Consider the following 26983-nt stretch of genomic DNA (forward strand, 5'->3'; position numbering starts at 1 on the left):
CTCTCTTTTCTTTACAAAAATAATCTGAGTTTTCAGAAAAGTCTCAGTTTTGTTTCAAATTTTGATTTGTAATTTAAAAAATACATATTTTAAAAATTTCTCAGAAATGGTTCATGAGAGGAGCTAATCGAGGCCTACTTTAGGAGCAAAAACATATAGTTTTTTCATTACAAATCAAATTTACGATGAAATTGAGACTTTTTTGAAAACTTGAATTTTTTAATTTAACCTATCTCATTTGTTTATTGATTTATGTCTAAAGTTAACAGTCCACGTATGCAAAATTGACGGAATTTATAACGGATGTCATTTTTTAGACAATTTAGAAAACTTATGGTTTGTTTTGTTATAAAATAAAATTTATGACAAAACTTATACGTTTTACAAAATTTAGGTTTTTTTGTGTAATTTACCCTATATATTATTACACACAATTAATACGAACAAATATTTAAAATATTTAGAATAGTTAATAAATAAAATACACTTTGAAAGGGCAATCAATGTGAAATTAGGGATTTATATTTTAGCTTATAAAGCGCTATAGTATTTCGTGATTAAGCCATGTCAGGTGTGGCATCTGGGGATTTGAAGTTGGCATCATATAGATACTGGAACTCCTACTTACCATTAGACTACCCTTTGAGATTAATTAATTATAAATGCATTTTGATATATATATATATATATATATATATACGGTAATTTCATTTAGCAAAACGAAATATACTAGATAACCACTCATCCTAGTAGATAACACTACTACCTCTAAACACAAAAAACAGATTGTGAATAGTCGAGAACCGCGGTCGCATCAGATGAATAATCTGCTTCACTGACATGTTTATTGGAGTAACTTCTTTTTTAAAATTCCCATTGTTTCTTTCCCTCCAAATTCTATATATACACACACACACACACATTCCAATCAAGTTTTTGAACTATAACATCTAGCTTCTTTCCTTTTAGGCTCTCTCCAATGGATGTGTCTCTATCATTGTCTCTGGACATAGGCATCACGTCAAACAGAGACAAATTCCATAAAAAAGAGAGACACATACTCCATTGATTCTCTTGATTTTCATGTCTCTAACCTAACCCCACATACATATTATATTAATTAAATGCATATAATTACTATTATATATAATTAATATATATTCTTAACAATTTTAATTAATTAAACATAATTAGAAAATACAAAAGAAATATATATTTTTTATGAATTAAATTTATAACAAAAATCAAATTGGCTGCAACGGCCATTCAATTTAAAAAAAAAATTAAAAGAGACAGGTTTGGGCCGCGTAGACCCAGACTTGTCATGCAACAAACGCCAATTGAGTGGTTATCTGTCTCCCTCGCACCTCTGCACGGAGACGCCTCCCCCGGTAAAGACACGCGGGCTTCCTTCTCCAGCCTCGTGCATCTCCACAGGCGTCTCCCACCCTTGCCATGTGGCAAGGGAGATGCCGTTGGGGCATCGGCTGGAGACAACAAAACTTAGCTGCCCAATCAAACTCAACTTGCCAGCCACCAATCTGTCTTGGAAACTCCAACTTACGCGGAATACATTTTTTCGGTGTGTATCTCGATATCTAAATGTCCAATGAGTCTCGAATAATCTAGTTTAAGTCGGCTCAACTCACAAATGGGTAAAGTTCTCCCAGCGTTAATTTTCTTCATTCACAACACTCGAACTCGAGAACATTGCTTAAAGGGGCCAAGCGTCGAACCACTTGAACCAACCCATGCTAGTAACTTACACAAGACACTTTGCCATATTGCATGTGTGATTCGGCATGAGAAGAAAAGATGATCCCTAGTTTCCGGTTCACAACTATAGAATTCACACTCAATAGAAGTGAAACAAGTCCCCTATTCCGCAAGCCTTGACTTGGTAATTAATCTATCCCAATATGGATTTTCTCCTTTAACAACATTAGATGAGCGGCACTATCTGTTCAATTAGAGATATGGTTGAGGAGAAGAGACTGATGCTTGACAAGGCAATCCCATTTCTTTACCTATAGGCTCGGGCTACATAACTCTCTAGCATACTACTAGAACTTCCCTGATTAGAGAGGAAATTTTGAGAGCAATTATTCCCTCGTAAAATTTGAAACAACGCCATTCTATTGCAAAAAATTTTAAAAAATACCTTTTTAATTATTAATATAAAATGGAGGGGCTAGATCGATGGGAGTTCCCTCCGGTTGGCCACTGCCTCCCCCAGCGAGGTCACCAAGAGGGAGGGTGGCTGAAAGGGGAACCGATCTGGTCCCCCTTTCTTTCTCTATTTCGAAACAGAGAGAGAAAAGGAGGACCAGCTCGGTAGGTCCAAACACAGAGAGAGAGGAGGGGTTGGGGGCAGAACTAGATCAGGGAGTCCCCCTTCGGCCCCCCTCCCATCCAACGAGAATGCCGGAAGATTCTGAAGCCTCAATTCAGTCCCCCTTCTTTCTGTGTTTTCGAGCAGAGAAACGAAAACACACAAACGGGGGGAGGGGGACCAAATCGGGGGTCCATCCGGCGAGGTCGCCGAAGGCTCTTGATGCCTTAGGTAACCTCCCCGAAGGATACCCCCAATTACCACCCACCCAAACAGCACAACCCCCTTCTTTCGCTGTTTTGGAACAAAGAGACAGAGGGGTTTGGACTTGATCAGGGTCCCCTCCCTTTTCTGAAACATGTTTTTGTTGCTCATTCTATGAAAAACATACAATAACCTAGGAAACACGCTTGCTCAGTGTAGTCTTTTTTTCTCTTTGAACTGTTTGGCTTCTTAAGCTTAACTGAGAAACCAAGAAGACAACACCAAAACCGTAGATGAAAAGGACACAGAGAGGTAACAGAGTTTTCTCCCCCTTTAAAATAAAAAATAAAGTTGGAAGATAGTCGTTGTAATTAGTATCGAGGACCGTAGGTGAAATCAAGAATCAATTAATTTGTACTCACATTATCACCTAATAATATTCTCGACGAACGGCATACGTTTTACATTATAGGGACAAAATACATTATAGTCAAGATTGACCCAGCCTAATCTTCCCAAAAATGATGAACCATTGAGACAGAGACGCGTAATTCTCCTATCGATCCGCCTCCAGTAGCGCGATCTCCATTTCAAAATTATCATCAATTTGATGCTTGAGAAAAAGCACAGGTTGTGAAATTATCTGTTACTTCACAAATGGTACTCCTGAGGGAACTCTCCTCTCATATTCCTCATGCTCCTGCCCGAAGAATTGCCTTAGAAAGAACTCCTCATACGGGATTCTTCTTGCAAAGAAGTTCCAGACAACAACTGTGAATCCAAGTGTCGAAAGAGGGTTGCATAGCATCACCTGTGTCCCAACTGACCAGATGAAAAACCCACTGTACCCAGGATGCCGAACAATTGCATAGATCCCATGAGTGATTAGTCGGTGTTCATCCGTGTGATAGATTCTGATCAAGTGCGTGAAAGCCCGACCTGCTGTTATAACTGCCAATTTCCTTATGATTTCACCTACAAGGATCATCACGAGGCCGAAGTTGCTGACCCACCAAAGCTCCTTCAGCCCCGGGAAGAAAGTGACTTCGACGAGATACTCCAGCAAAGAGAAGACCATTGCGATAAGGTAGTTCTTGCTGATCAGGAGAGAGCTGAGAGTTACATTCGATCTTCCATGGAAGGTGACTGCCAGGATGTATTCGGACCCGTGGAAGAAGATGATTGACGCGAACAATTGAGACAACTGTCTGCAAGCCGTGTAACCGAAGAGTTCTGTCATTTTGTTCGAACAAATTGCATTAGTTTTGTGGATATCCAAAAGGATGCTCCTAAAAGCAAGACGAAGAGAAGTCCTAAATGCAATAGAACATAATTTGCGCACACAAATATATGAGTCAAACGCAGCATCTGTTATGAGGACCAAAAGTTTGGCTTGGACATTTGATCAAACACAAACCGATATCAACAGGAATGATGAACTCAACGGGTAACACGAATCTTCACTGGCAGCCGATGAGCCCAAAACTGATCCTAGACACTTTATAGGCAGTCATCAGACTCATCACACAACACTACCATCCTACAGTTTGATTCAAGTAAATATAACACATTCCCGAGAACTGACTGCGAACAAATCTCGGAACCGGAATCGAAGCACAAAACGTACATACTCAGCAGGCAACACAGTATGTATGGATGACATGCATCAAATTGTCCCTCACAATCACATGGCCACTCAGCGACATGCTAATCAAACAGAGAATGTCAAGAGCGAGAAAGAATCTGAAGCATACCCATAGTCTGAGCTGCAGGCGTCCTCTGATTAAGCTCGATTTGGGTCCGTTCTGAATGGAAAGCAGGCAAGGAGAGGGACCCGAGGAGGCAAGCAAAGCGACGGATAGGGACAGCGGTCAAAGCTGGAGAGCGGTAGCCGTGTGGTCGGGGCAGGCGGAAACCGGAGTGGAGAGGGAGGGCCGGGAGGGGATGACCGGAGAGGACGTCGGCCGAGGGTAGGGAGAGACAGAAGAGATCGGAGCCCGTTGCTTCCTCCGATTTACGTCTTTGTTTGGTATGGGGCAAAGAGGTCGTGACTATTTGTTTTTAAGTTCATAACTTTATTTTTGTCACAAATTGGCCACAATATTTTGTAAATCGTTCGAATAAGGCCTTTTGCACTGTACTTGTTTTAGACTGCTGGAGTTCCTTTCAATCATTTCCACCAAATTACACTCCATTTCCAATGCAATTCTTTAGTTTTCAAATGACACCTATCTTCCAAGTAATCTTGGGACAATTCTTAAGACCAGTCACGGAAAATTCAGTTGTACAAAAAGTTTTTGTATAACTGAATCTTTTGTGATTGATCCTAAGAATTCCCCAGTAATATTGACATTCCTAGTAATCTAACAATCCGCGAACCAAATGGCTCCGACTCTAGACATAAAAGAAAAAGGGTCCACCCATTTCCCGAGCTTATTCGAATGGAACTTGGTGGCAAATGCATAGCTAGCAAAACTAGCTTCGGTTTTGTCATTTGTAAATTATATATTAGTACAAGAAATTAAATTCCTAATACAAACATCTGCTCACAGATATATAACATTGCATTTCGACAATCTACCGTCGACAAAAATGAGGGGCGTAAGCGAGAAAAGGAAACAAATTACAGAACACGGCAAAATTTCCACTCTCCTCTAATCTATGGGGGCAGATTCCAGGCTTCTTTATTACGTTTCAAACATGCTAAGCGACAGGAATCTTGGGTTCGCCCAAGTTCACGAAGGCCTCGGCACGGATCATTCGAGCTGTTGCAACATCCCACGACACGAGATGGTCCAAGAAGTTTTTGACATAAGCTGCTCTATCATTCTGTTTCCAAAAAAATTTGCAGATAACATTAACTAATGGCATAGAGATATTGCAAGAAAGAAAGTGAACAAATCAGAGAGCAGTCCTGGGAGTACCTTGTAGTCGAGATAATAAGCATGCTACAATGCGAAACAAAAAGGGCATTAGTAGAGAGTATATTTGTAAGCTAGGGAAGAGAGAGAGAGAGAGAGACTTACTTCCCACACGTCCAAATTGATAATGGGCTGCAGAGAAGAAAACAATCACCACATTAAGAGAACACATCAGATGGATAAACCATTAGATGAAAAGGGAAGAAGAGAAAAGGACGTACAATATCGTTCCACACAAGCGGATTGATAGCATTAGATGTCTTAACTACTTCAAGCCGTCTCTCCTGTCTCTTCACTGTAATAAAACAAATTGGGGATCACAAGCAGTCCCTTCTACGAATGGATCCTATGTGTTATATAAATGATGAATGGAATGCAATCTAGTGTACGCTTTTCAAAAAATAAAACTCTGTGAAGAGACTCACAGACTAGCCAAACCCAACCCGAGCCGAATAATGTGAGAGCCGCATCTACGAACTTTTCCTTGAAGTTGGTAAATGAACCAAAGTCCTTCTCAATCTGGTCAAGGAGACCAAGCTTTGGCATGTCTCCCCCTCTAGGTTCCATGGATTCCCAAAAGAAATTATGATTCCAAACCTACAAAGACAACTTTTAACTTTGCTCAAGGAATATGAGCCTTCACGTGGGCCTATCTGGAATGATAGATGAAAATGGAAAGATATTCACATGATGGGGCAGATTATAAGGTTGTGGAATATAGCAAAAGGGGCCATTTGCTTATATCAAGGCTCCTTAGAGCAAAAAAATTTTCAAATGGCCATGAAAACCAAAAATAAGTCACTTGGCAATAATAGACGGCCCTGCCAAGCAAACCAAAGCCAAATTTCATGTTACCTGGGCAGCATTATTGAATTCAGGTAACGGGTTCCCATTGTTGTAAGTTGCTTTTATGAGTTCATCCATGGTGTATCCATACAAAATATCATTCTGCTCAAGTTGCTTGTTCAATCCTTCCACATACCCACGATGGAGTTCTCCCCAATGCATCTCCAATGTTCTCTTACTCATGTACGGTTCTAAAGCATCCTGCAGTTTTTAGGAAAAAGGAACAAATAATTAGAGAGTTGAAGCTTAATTCAAAGCAAGTTAATTTTTATTTCCCCCAATTCTAACGCTACTACATTACTATTCATTTGGGACCTGAAATTTATGCCACTGAACGGGATGTTTCAGCGAAAAGACTACAACTTACAAGTTTATATGGAGGCTTCTTCAAACCATAGAAGGCAAGAACCTTAGAGGCTTTGTGTGTCCTAGAAAAGGGTATTTTCCGCTGAACAGAGAAACGGACGTAAGCTGTAAGAAATACATGGGAAAGTGCACAAGCACACATATAACAAACACACACAAAGTGAAATTCGAAGTAGAACTTAGAAAAGAGTCCTCCCTATCTCACTGAATTGAAAAATTAGACTATCCATTTTCTAGGACAATTAAGAGCAGAAAAGAAGGCCATTCACAACCTCAAGTGAAAATTTTGAAACTTCTAACAAACACAATAGGCATTAGCAAGGATTTTAAAAAAGAGCCACAGAGCTTTACCAAATTACCGAGCTTTAGTCCTCCCAAACCATAAGTGCAGTCCGTGCCCGAAAGAAGATGAGAGCTCGGCACAGCAGATGTATGAAAACAGAAAGAGCCCATTTGTTTATCTTATCGGCTCTCCAGGCCCCCACTAAATCCCTACCTCTGATCAATAAAGAGAAAAAGGAAAAGAGTGACTTCATCAGAGAATTTTTCTGGATGATTTCAGTCCCAAATAAAACGGACCTGCTAGGCTGGTAATGTAGATACCAGATCCTTTAAGCTATGGAGCACAGGTTTCATAATCGCTTCCACTCCAACTAAATAAAAGCAAAAACCTTACAACTGGAATATTTTAGTCTCTCTACCCTGAAAATCAACATCATATGCAAAGGGTCTCTAGAGGGCAACATTCTTCTAATCCAGTGTAGCCAACAAGACATCAAGTGCTCAAGAATACTGCAGCTTACGGAGTTCAATGATTCTATTTAATAAATAAAATGATAGATTCAATAGGTTATAAAGTTACAGGAGTGGAAACATAGATTAAACTCAATTTTTAACTATCATCGCAAAAATTGCTAGCTAAGCAAGAAGCCTGAACATTCCATAAGGACTCTTCTTTAACTCAATATGGATATGGCATGATATTGCGAAGCAATAGTTAATGTGAATCGTGAGGATATAGAAAGCGCAAGGGGTAGAAATCATTTATGTCAAGCTAACGAACAAACGCAGATGTCTATCTGCACATGGAATGTCACAGCAGGGAATTGAGGACTCACTGGAATCCGTGAATCGCAAGTCGGCTATTCAAATTTCTCTTAAACATGAACTAGCTAGTTACAGCAAAATGAACTCGAAAGAAATTACACCCCAAGAAAAGCATCAAGAACTAACTACGAACTAACGGCTAACAGTTTGGGACTTAGGTGTGAAAGCCAGCTGAAGGAGAGCTCAAACTCGAACCTGAACAGGCTTCAACTTATATCCGAGCTCGAGCCCAACTTGAGATTATAAATTAGCAGCCCGTGCTGCATCCCGACAGCCTCCCTGAACTTGCAGCCTTTTCGCATGAGTCGAGTGAGCTCGAGCTCGAATACGAGGTCGACTAAAAAAAATGAACCAACTCCCAAGTATTCCCAAAAGTGGGCTCGACTGACAAAGAAAAGAAAAATGAGACCTTCAACAAATCAAGAGCACCAAAGAATATCGGCTCACCCAATTCTCTTTCTTAAACATCACGAGATGCAACGAAATGACAATACAATAGTACCCATTACAATTTAGAGAGAGAGAGAGAGAGGCACCTATAAGGGGCAGTTGGCTTTCGGGTGCGGGAGGACGAGCTTGGGCGACGGAGGGGAGACGAGCTTGCCAGCAGAGGAACGGCGGAGGAATGGCTGAGAGCGACGGTGGACGGGGAGGGAGAAGAAGATTGGAGAGGAGGGGTAACGGAGTCGGAGGGACTGTGGAGGAAGATAAGGTTCTGTTTGGTCAGTTCGATTCCGTAGTTTCCCTCCGTAGCGTTCGACAGAGCAGAGCTGAGGTGCTGTAGGAAGATGACCTCAGGGTTTTGGCCAAAGGGTTTTTCTTCCATTTATTTTTCTCCAAAAATCTATATATAAATCTTATCTTATATCTTTTATATATATATATATATATATATATACACACACTAGTGTGACGCCCGTGCTGTGTCCAACAGCTTATTTATTAATTGCTCGATACGTAAATGAAATTATTTTCTAAATTTACAATATATACAATTTGACAACTAAGAAAAAATCATTTTATGAAACTCTACTTATAATTATCACTTGTTCATCTACTATAGAGAATAAAATAATATTGAAGTAACGAAAACAACCATTATACTAAAAAAATATAAAGAAATTGATATATGGGTAAAAACAAATGGTATCTTTCTTTTCGCAAATATATTAAATATTTTGATTATTAATTCTAAAATTTTTAATTTTAAACTTATAAGATACACATAGCCACTAAGTTTAATATTTGCAAGTAATATATTAGAACTTGACTTATTTCTAACTTGACTTATTTATATTATTGAAATAACTCAAACAATTTTACAAACGGTGTCATACCTTCACTTTAATTTGTTCATAGTAGTCATAAGAACATTTCAAATTAAGGAGGTCAAAGACGATTCCGAGAGGAGAAAGGGTATGAATTTGCTTTTTCACTCATTTTTTTATGTTCTTTTTTAATACAACATAATTTTTTTGGCGATAGTATAACATAATTAATAACAAAAATACATGCAGTCAGAACATAATTTCGCACTCGACTCCATATCTCTCCTTTTCTCTCAACTTTAAATATATGCAACATTAAAAAAGTTATCTGGAAATAATATTCGATATAATCAAAATGATATAGAAAATCTATATATATATATATATATATATAAAGTTGTATCTCTATAATAAATAGGGGTATAATCATAAATCTGTACAATTAACTCGTAATATACTTGGTAATATGAAATAAATAATACGAACAAATAGAAATAAATATATCAATATATTTATAAACAATATATAAGATGATTTAATTTCATATTCATATGGACAAATAATATGAATAAATTATATATACATATAAAGTCATATTTCATGCAATAGACATGAGTGGAATCGTAAAATCAAACCATCTAAAATTTTAATTTAATCTTTGAAAAAAATTTAGTAAATTAAAAGTAAATTTTATATATATTTTTTGACCAAATTCTACACGAGACATTTACTCTATGTGATATAATATATGATTGCATATTAAAATAAGAATCATATTTTTTTTATAATGACTCCTCAATAAAAGATAATTCATAAAATATTAATTTTGAAGTGATAGATGACTTTGGAGTCTATAATTGAACTAAAATTCATAAATAAAAAATGTTAATGTATAGTATATATGACTTTGACCTTGCAAATCTCCATTCTAAGTTTATGTAAAAAACTTAATATGAAAAATAATGTTCATATTATATGAAACAAATAATTCTCCAAGCGAATACAATTAATTATAACATATTCATTTGTACTTGGAACCATGATTTACAAAAATTTACTTAATTTAAAATCAATCAATTATAATTATATTAAAAACATTAAGAACTGTAATTATACTATTGAATGTAAAATTTTCAATGAATTTTTATCAAAAACTACTCGTGTGTAAATATTAATATAGAATTAGATTTTGGTATTACAAATCTTCGTTCTAAATTTCAAAAAATGTTCTCTTTTAAATATTTAATTACTTAAGTGCAATAAGTAAGAATAAACTTAAGTGCTTTGAAAGTGTTTTGCTGGATAGTTGTGATTCCTGCAGTAAGTCTCAGAAAAAGGCAATGAGACTGTTGGTCAGCGCTGACCGCACAACACCTAAAGACACTTAAGGTTAAACTTACTCTCTTCAATTTACACAAGATTTTGTAGAAAGAAATTAAGATGTCTGCATTATTCAGAAAACTCTATTGTCGAAAATCTAACGTTATTTCAGATACTAGTAGCATTTATTCTTTTCATTCCGCTCAAACTGAATTTTCTATGCCAACGATGGAATCTAACCAAATTTTCATGACGCACAATAAGTTCAAATTGCGAATATAAAACAAGATTTACAAAATTGGGATATTCCGAAGACTAATAAGAAAGAAATATATGAAGTTGGAATTTTTTATTCTTTTCAAGATTACACTATTAAAATGGTTGAAAAGTCAATACCCATCTCGGAAGTAGCTATTAACTTGAAATTATTTGCGAAAGAATTTATAAGATAACATTGAACGAAATATAAGTTTTTACATATTGGTTTAGTACAAATAGAGGTAAAACCCTTACATAGGCAGAATTAGATGTACCTATTTTAGTTTGTTTAAGAGAGTAAGGTTTACTTCTTTTAAGAAATCTTTACTAGCAATGTGAGAGTCAAATTTACATAATGATTCTGTATGTAGAGTCAAATTTACATAATGGTCATGTATACTTTAAGTGTTATCTTAACTTTTCCATAGATCTAAATGACCATTTAGTATTAGATACTTTAACTTTAAATGTACAAACGCAAAATCACAACTTTGCAAAATAAGGAAAATGTTTAATCTTAATATATAGAATTTATATAAATTGATGGCCATTAGCCTCTCACCAAAAGCTTTAAAAAGGTCAAAGATAGGAGAGACAATTTTAATTTAAGCAAATACATAGAGATAAGGCGTTATGAGACCCAAACCTTTAAAATGGGAAGAAGTTACGTTTCAGACTTGGAATCTTAAGGAAATAATACTGAAATCTGACATCTCCTCTATTAGCATGCCCTCTAGGATAATAGAATTTGAAGACGGAATTGTCCAATGAAACTTTGAAGGACCACGCCTTAAGAGATTTTCTTCTTTTCAATAATTGTTTAGTACTTCTCCAATTCCTTCAGGAATTCTTTTCATACAACGAAAACCTCTTCTATTAATCTGCAAGGAGTAGATTTTAATAGACAGATTCTAAAACCTGTTTTCAAAGAAGAAATGCAAAAGTCAACGTCTCCCACACAGTCTGATATGTAAGCAGATAATTATGAATATAAATAAATTTTTATGATAACCAGAGAATTTGTTTTTTATAACGAAAAACTAAGAAAGGATTTCTACAACGAACAAAACAAAGAAAGAAGAGAGAAACTTTTTGCTCATTTCGATAAAGCTCAAAGAGATTAAATTCAAAAGGACTACTATAAATATATGAACGGTTGGAAAGAAGAAGTTTTATTTTTTGAATGGTTTGAAACTTACACGAAATTAAACTTACTACCTATTAATAGGACAACTAAAAGTTAGAATACAACAAAAGGAAATACATTTGTCTATATTCACCTTCCATAAAAGAACTAAAGATTACAGAAAAAGTTACTGTTGCACCATTAGAATGATTAGAGATGAACCTGGAATCTCTAGTAGTCCTGCTACGAAATATGATATAAGAAACATTCAAATACAAAATTATTTTTATAATCCAATCCTTCACACTATGTCCAAACAAGTAGACATAACAGAATGTTGGACAGATCTCTAATAAAGAAAGGGAATAATGTTGCTTCTTCTTCCCAACTAAAGTCTGAATCATACCTCTCAAAACCCCCTTTTAAACTTACAGTAATTTCAAACGAAGAGCTTTCTATTCTAAATAAAGAAAATACGAATGATTTGTTAAAATAAATCACCCAAAAAATGGACAAACTCGCTCTAGGAGAAAGTAAAGATAAAAATACTCAGGTAATCTCACAAAAGGATGAAAGTGAAAATAAAAGTGAAGAATACAAAGACGAAATTGAAAAATTAGTTTACCAGTTTAGGAAAATGAATAATGCAAGCTCACACATAAACAAGATACGGAAATATAACCCGGGAAAGACACTTCTTTTCGAAAAACTACTATGCTGGACCTACGCACCTTGATTTACAATACGGGGAACCAACATTTGCTACTTCATATTATGGCGATAGCCTTTACGAATGGAATTTAGACAGACAACTAAAGTACCAAATTATTGATATACTTAATGAAATGACTATAGCTGCTACGGTTTATAGATGTAGAAATAATAATGATCACGCAATTGCTAAACTTATAACAGCAAGAGTCACTGGTCTTCTAAAAGGTTGGTGGGATAATTATTTAATAAAAGAACAACGAAATTATATTTTAACTGCTACGCAAAATATAAATGGAGAAGATGTGAAAATAGGTGGTATTAACCTTGATTTATGCAATCACTAAACATTTTATTAGTGGCCCACCCCAGTTGTAAGAAAGATCCACCGAATTAGTAACAAACCCAAGTTGTCCCAGTTTACACGAATTTAAGCGTATAAAAATATATGTTTGACAAAAGTGTTTTTAAAAACTGACTGTAATCAAGATTTTTGGAAAGAAAAAATTTATTTTCAAATTACCATTCTTATTTGCAGAAAAGTTTAAAATTAAGAATTAAAATATTTAATATATTTGCCAAACGAAAGATACCATTTGTTTTTACCCATATATCAATTTCTTTATATTTTTTAAGTATCATTGTTGTTTTTGTTACTTCAATATTATTTTATTATCTATAGTAGATAAACAAGTGATAATTATAAGTTAAAGTAGAGTTTCATAAAATGATTTTTTCTTAGTTGTCAAGTGGCCTAATTAGGGCTTTTCTTCTCTTTACGATATTTACTTTTTCGCTTTTATCACATTATATTTGACCCCTTAACTTTATATTCATTTTATTCCATCTTTGATACTTTCTCCTAACTTTATTTTTGCTGGTCACTTGTAATTAAAGTAAAATTTTGGGTCCCTAATATGCAAAGAATAAATTCTAAATGAAAACATCCTTTGAAATTTTTTTATCACGAATATTAATTGATAAAATTCTTTTTCAATACAATTCAACAATTTGTTTATGCTTTTAGGATTAAAAACGAGTATTGTTGAGTATCATTATTCTCATTTTCTTTTCATTATTATACTGTAATAATTAAAAAAAATGAAATATGAACCATAGAATTGTCAATTTACTTAGGTAAAAAATAGTTTGTCCATGAAAATAATAATATATCTCGAATAAGTTGACTTAAATTAAAACATTTCAATAAGTTTTAAGTTAAAATAAACTTAATAGAATACTCTTCAATCATACTAATTTTTATTCGTGTGAAAACCTCATTAATTTCTATAAATAATATTTTGGTTAGTTATGTTGTTTTTACGACATTGCTTTTACCCATAAATCAATTTCTTTATATTTTTTAGTATAACGGTTGTTTTCGTTACTTCAATATTATTTTATTTTCTATAGTATATAAACAAATGATAGCTATAAGTTAGAGTAGAGTTTCAAAAAATGATTTTTTCTTATTGCCAAGTTCATTTATGAACAGTATATGTGATGATTTAATTTCATATTCATATGGACAAATATTATGAACAAATTATATATATATATATATATATAGTCATAGTTCATGCAAAAGACATGAGTGGAACCGTAAAATCAAACCATCTAAAATTTTAATCTTTGAAATAATTTTAATTAAATTAAAAGTAATCTAATTTCAGATAGATCATAGTGGTGATATTTTTCAAAGACAGACAGATCGTGATTTATGTGTTGTACATTCACTATTTATAGCGTATCATGTATAATAAAATATAGATAGTACATCATATATTTATCTATAAAAAATATGATCTGATTTTCTTTTTTAAGAACAAATATATAACACATCATATCTATAATAAATAAATAAATTTGAATATGTATGTTTTAAAGTTTTAAAGTTCATTTCCGAAAAAGCTCAAAATTTAAGAAAATAACAATCGGTCCAAAAAATCTATATCTATATATTTTAAGAATAAAAATAATTTTTTCTAAAAAAATCGAGAAAATAACAACAAGTCTCACAAATATATATTTAACTATTTTTAAAAAATAAAAAAATAAAAAAAGATAACTCTAGAGTTTTAGAAAATAATGAACGGTCCCCACAAATCTATATTAATATATTTTTGAAAAGTTCAAAATTTTATTTTTTTTGAAAAATAGAAAAAATTCAATTCAGAAACTGAGCATTGTAAGGCCATCGGGCCTACTTTCATATATATATATATATATATATATATATATAGAGGTAGATATGGATAACAAAGAAAGTAGTGAAATAAATACATTGAAAAGGGTCATAACATGGATAGGCATGTGATTTTCAAATTTCCCACGTCAAGTAAGTGTTTTATATAATTATATTAAGAGGCGTGTGATTAAATTCCATCTTAGTCTCTACCCTGTTCGTCAATGTACGTTAAAAATCCCGTTCAAAAAGAAAAAGGAAAAAAAAAACTTGAATAGCTTGCACGAAGAACTAACCTAAGCTGGAAAGGAGGAGGAAGACGAGAGGGCGGCAACCTTCCTATTTGCAGCTGCTTCACCACCATCGATTGTCCATTCCAGAAAGCTTCTCCCGTCTCTACTGAGCTCAACCCTTTCCTCCATGTGCCAGCTTCGTGAGCTCATGTCAACAACTCATGGGCCGCCACTACTGCTCCTCCTTATCTCCTTCCTTCACCCGAGAGAGCAACAACAACAATATGCAATTGCTTTAGCCTTATCTTCGCCGGCCGCACCTATCTTCCTCATAGTTGTCTCGCGAAAGTTCGCAGAAGCTCCTTCATGACGGAGACAGCAGGAGCATGAGGAAGCTCCAACACCTCAGGTGAGCTCACCACCGTGACATGTACCTCCATCACCTCCCTCAACCCGACTCCTCCATTTCATGATAACATCACCATTTCCAACGCCTCCTCCGCCCGTGCCCATCAAGGGCTTCCTCTTCTCTGGTGACCTGTTGTACCTCTGTCTCCTGCGTAAACCCGACTCCTCTATTTCCAGTAACAGCCCCAAGTAGCTCCCTTTGAGCATATCCAGCACGTCCCTCTGCCCGTGCACATCAGCAGCTTCCTCTTTCCCTTACAACAACAGCAACACAATTCCTATTGTATCTTCCTACTCCTTGCTCCTCCGCCCATGCCTGCCTAGCAGCTCTTCTTCCTTATGCAGCTTCATTGTGTTTATTATTATTATTTTTTTGGAAGATGATGGCATTTTGGAGGAAAAAAGGGTTTTTCCCGTCTACTGGTCCCACTAATCCCCACTTAGTAATGTCCATGTGTGCAGCGGTGGGCCACCAAACATGACAAATAAGCATTTAAAGAGAATTTTGACGGACATTAACCAATGTGTTTAAATTGAGACGAAATTAAACCACGCGTCTCTTGATGTAATCATATAAAACACGTGTTAGATGTGAGAATTGAGTAAACCACGTCCCAGTCGGTGAGGTATGGGGCAAGAACCTAGATTGGGTGGGTGGCCTGATTTGGTGGGTTCCCCCTTCAAGCCACCGTCCCTGTCGGCGAGGTCGCTAGAGGCCCTTAATGCCACCATTAACCTTGTCGGGAGAGGGTAGTGACCGGCTAGAGGGAACGGTCTAGCCCTTCCATTTTACATTATTAAAACATGTTTTAATTTTTGAAAACAAAAAGGCTTTTTTTTTCTTTTTTTTTTGTAATGGTGTCAGTCCACATAATGTCATGTTAGATTATGGTCTTGCAAGGTTGACGTCGGACTATATGTCTGATGAAATTGAAATTTGAGGACTGACTTGTTGGCTTTGAAACACTATGAATCAAATTGTTGGCCGCCCCAAACGTTTAGGGCCAAATTGAGACTTTACTCTATGAGATAAGAAAGGAAACGAAGGCGGTAAAAAGAAATGGACGGTCCTGATGAACGCGTGTGCGAAACTTACCAAACGGCGCAGCAGCAGCGAACCGCTGCCCTAAAACCCTAATCGCACGTGCCACCTGTACGTATAAAACCAGCTGCGATGCCATAACTCTCCCAAAACCCTAACAAATTTCTTCAGAAGGGTTTTTGCAGAGCCCCGCAGTTCCTCCCAAAATTCTCTCTGCAATCTCTTCCATTCTCCGCCCTTCCAATGGGAAAGTCGAGCAAGAAATCAGCTTCTAAGGTGCTGTTTGTCGCTCGCAATCGTTTCTGCTTCTGTAGTTGCTCTAGATGTGCAGAAATTTTGTTGTTTTTGTTCCAGTATTGAATCGTGGTGTTGTGGCTTTGCTTTTCTAGGTTGATGCTGCTCCTGCCGCAGTACCAGCTCCGAAATCTGGCAAGAAAGGTAGGATATTTGGCCGCTTGGTGCTTCTTGCTGCGCTCTTTGTTGTATTTTGAGGTTTCGGAGTATTCCTATCTTAGTTTGGGCTTCTGGGTGTGTTAATTTCTGAGGTTTCTTGTTTATTGAGCGTTTTTTCTGGCCGGTATGGGTACCCTTTGATGCTGTGGCTTTGCATGCGGAATCGGTTTTCTGTTGTTCATTCTGAATTGTATTTTGTGTGTTTTGATGAACTGTGTGAAGGTAAGAGAGACGCAGGAGAGGCATTGGAGAAGCAGGTGAATGCGAAGAAGCAGAAGAGAGATGAGGCAGTAGAGCAGGCTGCTAAGAAGCAGAAGGTTGAAGCGAAGACACAGACCAAAAAGGCTAAGAAGGAAGAGAGCAGTAGCTCAGATTCTGAGTCTGAGGAGGAGACAAAAGTATGTCATGCTTTAGGTTTTTTCTGTGACCAATGTAGAACTTCTGTCTGTTGCATCAATATTTTTGTTCGGCCTTTGCTTGGTATCGATGGAGTATAATATTTTGTGCATGATTATGAACAAAATGACTGGGCTTTTGCCGGAAATTGGTTGAGTTTACTTTTATATAAGATCCTGAAAATACTGCCTGTGTTTTCTACTTTTGGTTTCCTGAGAACAGGACAGTAATGAATGTGTTGAATTGTAGCTTTCGAGGTGCTCTTGATGATGAGAAAGACTTTAAGTCATGGTTTTTACATACAGACTGATTTGATATATTTGTTTGAAGAAAGTATGCTTCTTAAGTCACTCCGAAATGGTATTTTGCAGCTCCGGCAATCCTTTCTTCCTCTGTTTTTTATTGAATCAGTAAGAAATTTTCCTCTTTACTATTATTGAGTAGTCCTTTAATTCAAACTCTCAATTTTGTAGGTGAAAGTGGCAGCCAAGAAGGGAATTGCTGTTGCAAAGCAGCCTGTTAAAGACTCCAGCAGCGATGAATCGTCTGATGATGTGGGTGGTGCTTTTATAGTATAAAACTGTCTTTACAATTTAAAGTTTTTGTCTTGACGTGGTTGCTTGTTTGTATGCTGCTTTTTCAGGAACCTGCTCCTAAAAAGCCGGTAGTGGCAGCTAAAAATGGCGGTGTTAAGGCCTCTGCTAAGAAGGTCCAGTCATCTAGCAGTTCAGATGAATCGGAGTCTTCAGATGATGAACCTGCGGATGAGGTGAGTCAGGAATTACAAAAGGAGCTGTTTTAATTAGCTGTGGATTCTTATAGTTCATAGAAATGCTGCTGTTAAACTAAACTGCCAGGCCCTGGTGGTTCTAATTAGTAGTACACTCATGATCAGAAACCCAAAGCTGCGGCACCAGCTGGGAAAACTGCTCCTGCAGTTAAGAAAGCTGATACTTCCAGCTCGGATGGTACTTCTGATGAGGATACTAGTTCTGATGAGGACGCGGTATGTGCTTGCTAGTTATTTCATGGTTTTTCTTTATTTTTTTTTTTCGTGCCATTGAGCCTGTAATTTGTCCTTGTAGAAACCTGCTCCAAAGCCAGTTGCTCAACAGCAGAAAGCAGTTGCCAAGAAAGAATCTTCCAGTGATGAATCAGATTCTGAAAGTGATAGCTCATCTGATGAAGAAGAAAAGGTGAGAACTGATATGTCTCTTGGTAGGTTTCGCTTTAAAAGGAAAACTCACTCTAATGTGACTATACCAATTGGTGAAGCTTTCTCATTCTTTAGATTTAATTCGTTAGTCTCATGTAGAGCTCTTAGTTCTTGAGATTTCCATCTCTGCTATATTTATTCGGAGCTTCTCTGTGATGACGATGTGCAGCCTGCAGCTAAGAAAGTTGAGCAGCCTTTTGCAAAGAAAGTTGCATCTAGTGACAGTTCCTCAGAGGATGACTCAGAGGATGAGTCATCTGATGAAGATGTCAGTGGATTCTTATATTTAGTCAACAGTTGAAATTAGTTCTTACTGGTACTTTTGTCTTATTGATTCAGTTAAGCAGATGCCTTTCTTTGTTATGCTAATTTCGGTTAACATTGTCTGGACGATGCAGAAACCAGCTGCTAAGATGGTGAAGGAGGAATCCAGTGGCAGCTCTTCTGATGATGAGTCAGATAGCAGCTCAGATGATGAGGTTAGTAAAGTTTTCTAATAGAGACTAGTCAGATTCAGTAGAGATCCAATCTGTGTACTTGGAAGTACCTGTTAATTGCTGAAGCACCCCCGTTGTTTGCTCTATGTATACATGTATAAATACCGTTATCTCATAATAACCACCCCCAAACTTGACTATGGCATGATGATGTGTTTCAGGAATAGATATGCATGGTTCATTCAGCGTAACCTACATGCACCACCTGTTGTTTGCTGTGTGTATATATACTTACAAACATATTTAAACTCTTATAGTCATCCCCAAACTAGGACATGATTTTGGTCTTTCTGTAATAAATATTTATGGTTCATTTAGCATAATGCAATTATTATTGTTCACGCTACCAGTATATCCAATTTTATGGTAAAGAGGTGAAAATTAGAGGCCATGGGATTTATGGTACCTATTGTTTAACCAGTTGAGACTTCTGTCTGTCACTGTCTGTTTCTGTTTTTAATATACTCCTTCTAGTCTATTCTGTTCTAAGGCATATATCTTCTTGTGGCAGGCTAAGGAGGCCAAGAAAGCCGCTGCTAAAAGGCCAAATGAATTGCCGCAGAAGAAGTTGGATTCTGATGACAGTGACAGTGAGGAGGATAGTTCAGATGAAAGTGATGAAGAGCCACAGAATAAGAAGGCCAAAGTCGCGGTATAAATCTATATGGTTGACTCTCTTGTTTCTCTATTTCAATGCCTTTTGAATCCTTACTTTGTTTCTGTTATTCTTCTCAACACTGTTGGTGGTAAAATAGGCAAATGGCCAAGTTGGTAAAAAGGAGAGCAGTAGCGAGGAAGATTCCTCTGATGATTCTGAAGAAAGCTCGGATGATGAGCCCAAGAAGACTCCAGTAAAAAAGGTGAAATTCGACATCTGCTCGGATAACTCCTTTTTAGATGATATCCTTCATGTCTCTTTTGAAGTCCTCTTCCTTTCAGTAATAGTGCTATCTTGACTTGGCAGCCTGCTCAAGAACTGAAAAAGAAAGACAAATCGGAGGATGAATCATCTTCTGAAGATGAAAGTGAAGATGAGGAACCAATAAAGACGCCAAAGAAGAAGGTAATTCATTCGCTGATTTACTTGGGAGTTGGACCGCTATTCTAATGACAGATTAATGGTAACTCTAATTGAAAAATGAAATAGTGTGTCTCGTTTAAATGACCAGACCTTGAACTCTTGTTTAAATGATCAGGACGCTGATGTAGAAATGATAGATGCATCTCCAGCAGCAAATGGGAAACAGAGTGCTCCAAATTCCAACAAGAAGACTGTAAGACTTGTTTCATTGCATCCTTCCTCAATCAAATTAACGTTTGTATTTTCATAGTGAACCACCCGTTGAACTCCTGCAGCCAGCAACACCTGCTACCCCTCAAACTGGCGGCTCAAAGACCATCTTTGTTGGCAACCTTCCCTACTCTGTTGAAAAAGCTGACGTGTAAGCTCATGCTTCGACGTATCCATTGGTTGGTGTAAGCAATGTCATCATTTAATCAATTTATTTGAACATGCAGCGAAGCTTTCTTTGCGAATGTTGGTGAAGTTGTTGATGTCCGTTTGGCTGTTGATTACGATGGACGATTTAAAGGCTTTGGCCATGTGGAGTTTTCCACAGCTGAAGCTGCTGCAAAGGTGATTATTAAGTTAATGATTAGATGTTCTCTCTCCCTCGCACTGCGTGTTCTCTCTCTCTCTCTCTCTCTCTCTCTCTCTCTCTCTCTCTCTCTCTCGTGCGTGCATGCTTATTGAATTCCAGTTTTTAGGGTCTGTCTATATCATTCTATTTCGGTTGTAGGCTGTTGAATTGAATGGGGAGTACCTAAACAATCGAGCAGTGAAGATCGATTTGGCCCGAGAGAGGGGATCTTCTGGTGCAAGCGGGTGAGGTTTATTTCCATTTGTGCTGTTCAATGGCTGTAGCCTGATTTGATTGCTGACTTGGCCTATATATTTACAGCAACGAGAGCAACTATTCTCAAAGACAGGGGAGGTCTCAATCCAAGTCGCTTTATATTCGGGGATTTGATAAATCTGTTGGGGAGGATCAAATCAGGAATAGCCTCTACGAACTCTTTGGTGACTGCGGCGAAATTACTCGTGTATCAATCCCTAAGGATTACGAGAGTGGTGAACCGAAGGGGTTCGTATCTCTTCTATCTTGATTCGAGAGAATTGATCATCTGCTCTAGAGATGTACTATAGGAGACAGGAACAAGTGATATGCAGGAACCCTAATTTTGTCATGCGTTATTCTTTGGTTGCAGCTTTGCATACATGGACTTATCGGATGAAAATAGCTTCAACAAGGCTCTCGAGCTTAATGGAACTGAGATGGGTGGATATGCTCTGTCAGTGGAAGAGGCAAGACCGAGAGAGGATAACCGATTTTCAAGCGGCGGCCGAGGCGATAGAAGTGGTGGTCGAGGTGATAGAAGCGGTGGTCGAGGCGATAGAAGCGGTGGCAGGTTCCAGGGCCGCGGACGTGATGGGGGACGATTTGGCGGGGGGCGTGGCCGAGGTGGGGGTGGACGCTTTGGAGGTGGCCGTGGGACCCCTAACAAATTTAACTTGGCTGCTGCTGGCACAGGTAAATTTGCACTTAGATATGCAAAGATAGACACGCAACGTCTATTGATAGTGAAAATGTGAACTTATAATAATGGATATAAGATTTGATTAGAGCACTAGTTGTCTGATGGAGGTTTGCTTTTTGCCAATCTGCAGGGAAGAAGACAACCTTTGATGATTGAAGAATACCTTTGATGGTTGCGTTTTGATTATTATATAGGAAGTTACTCTTTAGTTTCCATTAGATGGGCTCTGGTAACAGTTGCAATTGTAGCGGCATCGCTTCAAAAATACTGCACAAGCCTGTCTTAAGTATTATTCAGTTTTGATGGATCGTACCTTCGATAGAACTTGAAATTAAAAAGTACTGCACAAGCCTATCTGTATTTTTCAGTTTTGATGGATCGTACCTTTGGATAGAACTTGAAATTATGGTTTGAGTGATTATTACTTTTTGCAGTAAGTGTGTTTTTGGTGGCATTACTTGATTGATTGATTGAGGTGGAAACTGATATTTACAATGGCAGTTCAACATAAGAACATCGCCAGATGATGCTTTGCAGCTGTGGACAGCAGTTATCTCTGTAGCTGAAACTCTGTAATGTAAATCCGAACGTATGTGGTTGCCCCTTTGTGATCACTTAAGATGGATTCTACACATGCATCGCCTTCCGACTATCGATGAGATGCACAAAGGATGAGTGTGCAGCCTAATGAGTAATGGTGTTACGGAGCTGCCGCATAATAATCAGAGAAACTTAGAGCTTGTAGGAAACCATGTGGAATGTCCCTTGGAACGTAAAGAGATGAGTCAGTGCCTATCCCTTGGTGTGCTCGATACGCTCTTTTCAGCGGTTCGATGGAAGTGTATATAATTGCAAAACGAGAACTGATGAAAGCAATTTGGTGTGCCATGTATGAAAGCTTGTGTGCATAACTGCTGTTTTAACTAAATATAATGGCAGTGAGAAGGACTGTGCCGTGCCCAAGCAGACATATCAATAGTGGGTTTTCCAGCCGTCTAATTGTGTTTATGAAATGATTTTTGTGGGACTGCATCTAAATTAACTTATGAGAATTTCCTTACTTAAAAAAAGGAAGGAAAAACTTTGGATATTTCACATGGCAATCTAAAGAAGACTATCAGAAAAAAGGATCACGTCCGAAATGTTTTATCAGATCTTCCAATGCGGTAGAGGAAAGAGAATTCATCCCAAAGATCGAATAAAGAGGAGAAAGAAACTGAGATGAGTTCACTAGAAATATCCTTACGATATCTATGAGAACGGCAATATTAATTCATCCAGATGCAAGAATAAATATACCAAAATCAGAACGATCATTTCAGCAGAACTATCAGCCTATAAGCGTTCCACTAACTCGAGGCTTTATCCTTTGTTTCGCCTCCAATAGCATCAGTGACCAGAGAGATCGGTCTCTGGTCGATGACTTCATCAATTATCCCGAACTCCTTGGCCTCTTCTGGCGTCATGAAATAGTCCCTGTCCATGTGCTTCTGGATCACATCTATGGCCTGGCCCGTGTGCTTTGCATACAGAGCATTCAACGAGTCCCAAACACGGACTATCTGTTTCGTGTGAATTGTCATGTCCTTAGCCTGCCCGCTGTACCCGCCTGAGGGCTGATGGATCATAACTGTAGCGTTAGGCAGAGCCCTTCTCTCACCCTTGGTGCCAGCTGATAAAAGGAGAGAACCCATCGATGCTGCCTGACCCAAACAAATGGTGCTGACCGGGGATCGAATGTATTGCATTGTATCATAAATTGCAAGACCTGCAACACATCAAAGACGGATCCATCAATTAAGGAACAATACCATGTAAAACACCCAGTAGTGATTTAAGTCTCCCATCTGAACAAATAACTGAAAGTTTAATTTTACATGCTCAACAGAACAACCACCTAATCTAGAGTACACAGTGTACTCGTATCATATAGGCCTCATATGTGTGTGTGTGTGTGTGTGTGTGTACCCATGTGATCTAATAACAGGAAACAAAACTCATTCAGCAAAGTAGCATGTAACCGTTAAATGCTCTTTATGGTACAGGAAACAAAACACATTCAACAAAGCAGGCAGGTAACTGTTTATGGCTCTTCGTAGCACCAGGAAACAAAAAACATTCAGCAAAGTATCACTTGTAACCTGTAACTAGGAGTTCAGTGACAACTTATTAAAGGTGATAAGTTTGTCAACATAAGGAGAAAGACAATGCAAAAGACCCAACTGTAATTTCAAGGACTAAATCTAAACAAGCAACTGAAAGTATAATCTACATGTTCAATAAGGCAATCGCCAGATGTTCAAGGCATTTCATTCCACATCACAATGCATTACCTTCTGAGATAATGCAGGAGAAATATACAATAATCAGTTGTATCATGCAGGATTTCTTGCAGATGGTCAGGGATCGGCATCTGTTCTTCAAGAATATAGTTTACTTCAAGCAAAGTAAAAACCCAACAGATCTAGGTTTCTAATGCACGTAGTATTCATTCATGAACTTCTCAAAGCATGTCATCGAACAAAACTAAGATTGTCATGCAAAGCAAATATCTACCCTTATTGTCTAGGTCTACCACTGTCCATCACACGGCTTTGCCTAAAGTTAGGCCACTAGTTTAAAGCAGCATAAGCAACAACTTCCAGTGATATCTCACAACAGATAAATTTGTGACGTTTCTCTCTCTTCCTAGCACTACACAAAGTTGTGAGTAGTAAAACTAGGTTATAAGTAGTGATCACAAATGGCAATGATAATCTTTACTATACTACTTAACTCATGCTAGGCAGAATCTTTTGGCTGATACTGGAAAAGGATAAGGCACCATTATCATCCAAAAGCTCCTTGTGTCCAAGGGTCATTTCTAAATTAAGTACAGGTTCGCCAATCAGTAACAGGTTATCAAATGTTTCAATTTCTATGAGACATCATGCTGTTAAGCGTAGCTTAGCCCAAAGGACACCATTGACAAGTCCTTCAGACAAACCGTCACAGGGTGGATTTCCAATCGACTTTATTCACGAGGATAACTAAATCCCTTCTTCAGATTGCTTGAATCGTTGACCCACTTCGAATTATTTGACATTAAATTGCATTTTCTTCCTATGCTCCACGATTATGCATCTTCCTAAAGCTAGCTTTCATGGCACAGGACAGAAGTCAACATAAAACTACAACCCTCCACATTGAAACGCCCTAAAGCAAAGAAGTGAAGCTCCCGATGACAGCTCCAATACAAAGGTAAAAGATCCCAAAACAACCCTTTTGGATGTGAATCAATTCTTCAGCAAGCAATGAACTCCATAATGCAGAGACGAGAGCAGATTTTGGTTTCCTTGAGCAAGAATCAATAATGGAGAGGGGAAAGATTCGGTTTTTGCACGAAAAATCTTCTGCACCGATCGTCTATGCGACGGGAATCAGTACCAAGCCATAACATACAAACCGAGCTAAATCTGATACGGGCCCCCCCACGAAATCGACGAAAATCGAAAAACAAAAACAATCACCAGAATTGGAAATGGAATTGCTGGTTTGATGAAGTCTAGGGAGAAAAGGAAGGAAGGAAGAAGAAGAAGGTACCAGCAGTGACGGCGCCGCCAGGGGAGTTGAGGTACATGTGGATGGGCTTGGAGGGGTTCTCGGACTCGAGGAAGAGGAGCTGGGCAACGACGACGTGGGCGGTGTCGTCGGAGATGGGCCCATTGATGCAGATGATCCGCTCCTTCAGCAGCCGCGAGAATATGTCGTAGGCGCGCTCTCCCCGGGAGGAGTGCTCGATGACCATCGGGATCAGGCTGTAATGCCGGCGGTGGGGGGAAGGGAGAAGGAGGGAGGGGCGACCCTTGGCGCCATTAGAGAGGAGCTTGGAGGCAGAGATTAGGCCTCTCAGTAGCGGCATCGTAGGGCTCGCGAGAGAGAGAGACTGGGAAATGGAGCGAAGGACTAGCGAGGAAGGAAGTTGCAGTCTTTCCAGAAGGAAACGAGAGAGAGAGAGAGAGAGAGAGATTGGGGTTTTAGTTGTTGATATGATATGATATGGGTTTTAGCTTTCCTTTTCCCTTTTCTTTTTATTTATCCTTAATAACTATTTAAATTTGAAAAAATTATACCATATATCATGGCCTTTACATGTTGTCTTAATTTTATTTCAATATTGATTTTTTTATAAGGTATTCTAACATTAATGGTTCGATATCAAATTTATCCCGCCGTACACATTAAGATAATTTGAGAAAACAGTAAAAGATTGAGATAAAACTGAAAAAATATCGAAATGTTGGAATAAAATTGAGGAAGCATCAAAATGTTAGAATAAAATTGAGAAACAATAAAAAAGTTGAGATATATGATACAATTTCTCTTTATATCGAGACCCACACACTTTATACGTTAGTTCCGTCAAGCAATTAACGAGTCACATCGGTGTTTTCATAAAAAATGGACGGAACATTTACGGTGGGATAAATTTGAAACCAAACCATTAACGTTATGATATCTCAGGAAAAAAATCGACATTAGAATAAAACTAAGATAACATGTAAATTTTAGGATATATGACGTTACTTGCTCTTTGAGTTTTAACTATCTCAAGTTTAATAATTATTTAAGTTTTAACTAGATTGTTATTGAGATGAACAAGTGGCATCTATCAGTCTTTTCCATGATTTGTGCATTAATTAGGTCCTTATATGCATCAATTTCGTCCTTCATTATATATTTTTTTCCAATTGCAAAGGAGGTTCATTAAATTGATACAATGAAATAAAAGTTTGAAACAGTTCCATAATGAGTATTAAATCCGAATCTATACAAAATATTAAAAGTCGAGGCGACTCACCTTGCGATGCCACATGGGACGAAGGAGGGTTCTCATTGCATGACCCTTCGAATGACTGTTAATAGTAATTTCACAAGTGACATAATATCGTGATGCTATCTCGCTTTTTAAAAACGAAACACATGCACTCATGGAATATGTAAATTAAAGACCATACTATAATGAATTTTTTCGAAACAAAAATAGTTCCTGGATATGGGCTTGTTTCTTCCATGCGAGACGGATGTTGAGAAGATAAATTTAACCATAAAGACCAATTTGTTGTTGAGTTATACTGCTTTTTCCTTATGGATTCCGTTGATTTACTATTGTCTCTCTTTCGTAATGGAGTAGATGTACTGGTTGTAAACATTAGATTAGGGAGTGAAGTGCATCAGAAAAAGGTTAATAAGGAACTTCTTATGTTGGAGCAGTAACCACATCATATTGTAAAGCAACCATATATACGTGCTACTTATAAGTGTTTTTCTATTCACGATATTAACGGGTTATATTTTACATTTGTGGTTTTAATAAATAAAAACAATTCTTCTATCCAATAACTCTAGTTCATGCATATGCACAGGTTTGTTGTCTAGTTCTCTTAATTATAACAGAAAAAAGTGATAACCAATTTTATCAATTTTATACCTCACTACATTAATTTAATCTTTCAC

The 26983-nt window shown here is 37.4% G+C and overlaps 4 protein-coding genes across 6 annotated transcripts; 1 reads left to right on the plus strand and 3 right to left on the minus strand.

Annotated features, from left to right (window-relative positions):
* Window positions 1–2923: 2923 nt before the first annotated feature.
* LOC116193834 (protein-S-isoprenylcysteine O-methyltransferase B-like) lies at window positions 2924–4570 on the minus strand. Its single transcript, XM_031522586.1, has 2 exons — window positions 4291–4570; window positions 2924–3769 (listed from the first exon to the last, which is right to left on the minus strand). The coding sequence occupies exons 1-2, from the start codon at window positions 4292–4294 to the stop codon at window positions 3183–3185; spliced, it is 591 nt and encodes a 196-aa protein (XP_031378446.1). The 5' UTR covers window positions 4295–4570; the 3' UTR covers window positions 2924–3182.
* Window positions 4571–4984: 414 nt separating this feature from the next.
* On the minus strand, window positions 4985–8600 carry LOC116193486 (superoxide dismutase [Fe] 3, chloroplastic). Of its 2 annotated transcripts, XM_031522206.1 has the most exons (10): window positions 8313–8600; window positions 7972–8160; window positions 7021–7167; window positions 6671–6751; window positions 6313–6504; window positions 5883–6054; window positions 5679–5752; window positions 5563–5589; window positions 5461–5484; window positions 4985–5365 (listed from the first exon to the last, which is right to left on the minus strand). In XM_031522206.1, exons 3-10 carry the CDS (start codon window positions 7120–7122, stop codon window positions 5240–5242), a joined length of 798 nt encoding a protein of 265 aa, XP_031378066.1. In that variant the 5' UTR covers window positions 7123–7167; window positions 7972–8160; window positions 8313–8600; the 3' UTR covers window positions 4985–5239. The 2 variants fall into 2 exon arrangements, with proteins under 2 accessions (XP_031378066.1, XP_031378065.1); XM_031522205.1 differs by lacking the exon at window positions 7972–8160 and having other exon boundaries at window positions 8313–8599.
* A 7844-nt stretch (window positions 8601–16444) lies between these two features.
* LOC116195819 (nucleolin 2-like) lies at window positions 16445–21924 on the plus strand. 2 transcript variants are annotated; one of them, XM_031525189.1, is made up of 19 exons: window positions 16445–16603; window positions 16717–16765; window positions 17003–17178; window positions 17650–17730; window positions 17820–17945; window positions 18072–18182; window positions 18262–18372; window positions 18562–18660; window positions 18791–18871; window positions 19401–19541; window positions 19645–19749; window positions 19854–19952; window positions 20086–20163; window positions 20246–20331; window positions 20408–20525; window positions 20689–20774; window positions 20851–21033; window positions 21158–21480; window positions 21618–21924. In XM_031525189.1, the coding sequence occupies exons 1-19, from the start codon at window positions 16571–16573 to the stop codon at window positions 21641–21643; spliced, it is 2112 nt and encodes a 703-aa protein (XP_031381049.1). In that variant the 5' UTR covers window positions 16445–16570; the 3' UTR covers window positions 21644–21924. The 2 variants fall into 2 exon arrangements, with proteins under 2 accessions (XP_031381049.1, XP_031381050.1); XM_031525190.1 differs by lacking the exon at window positions 18562–18660.
* Window positions 21925–22602: 678 nt separating this feature from the next.
* Window positions 22603–25520, minus strand: LOC116195820 (ATP-dependent Clp protease proteolytic subunit 2, mitochondrial). Its single transcript, XM_031525191.1, has 2 exons — window positions 25070–25520; window positions 22603–23255 (listed from the first exon to the last, which is right to left on the minus strand). Exons 1-2 carry the CDS (start codon window positions 25386–25388, stop codon window positions 22837–22839), a joined length of 738 nt encoding a protein of 245 aa, XP_031381051.1. The 5' UTR covers window positions 25389–25520; the 3' UTR covers window positions 22603–22836.
* Between the last annotated feature and the right edge of the window lie 1463 nt (window positions 25521–26983).

This window comes from Punica granatum, chromosome 2 (genome assembly GCF_007655135.1).
Source record: "Punica granatum isolate Tunisia-2019 chromosome 2, ASM765513v2, whole genome shotgun sequence".
Lineage (NCBI taxonomy): Eukaryota > Viridiplantae > Streptophyta > Magnoliopsida > Myrtales > Lythraceae > Punica > Punica granatum.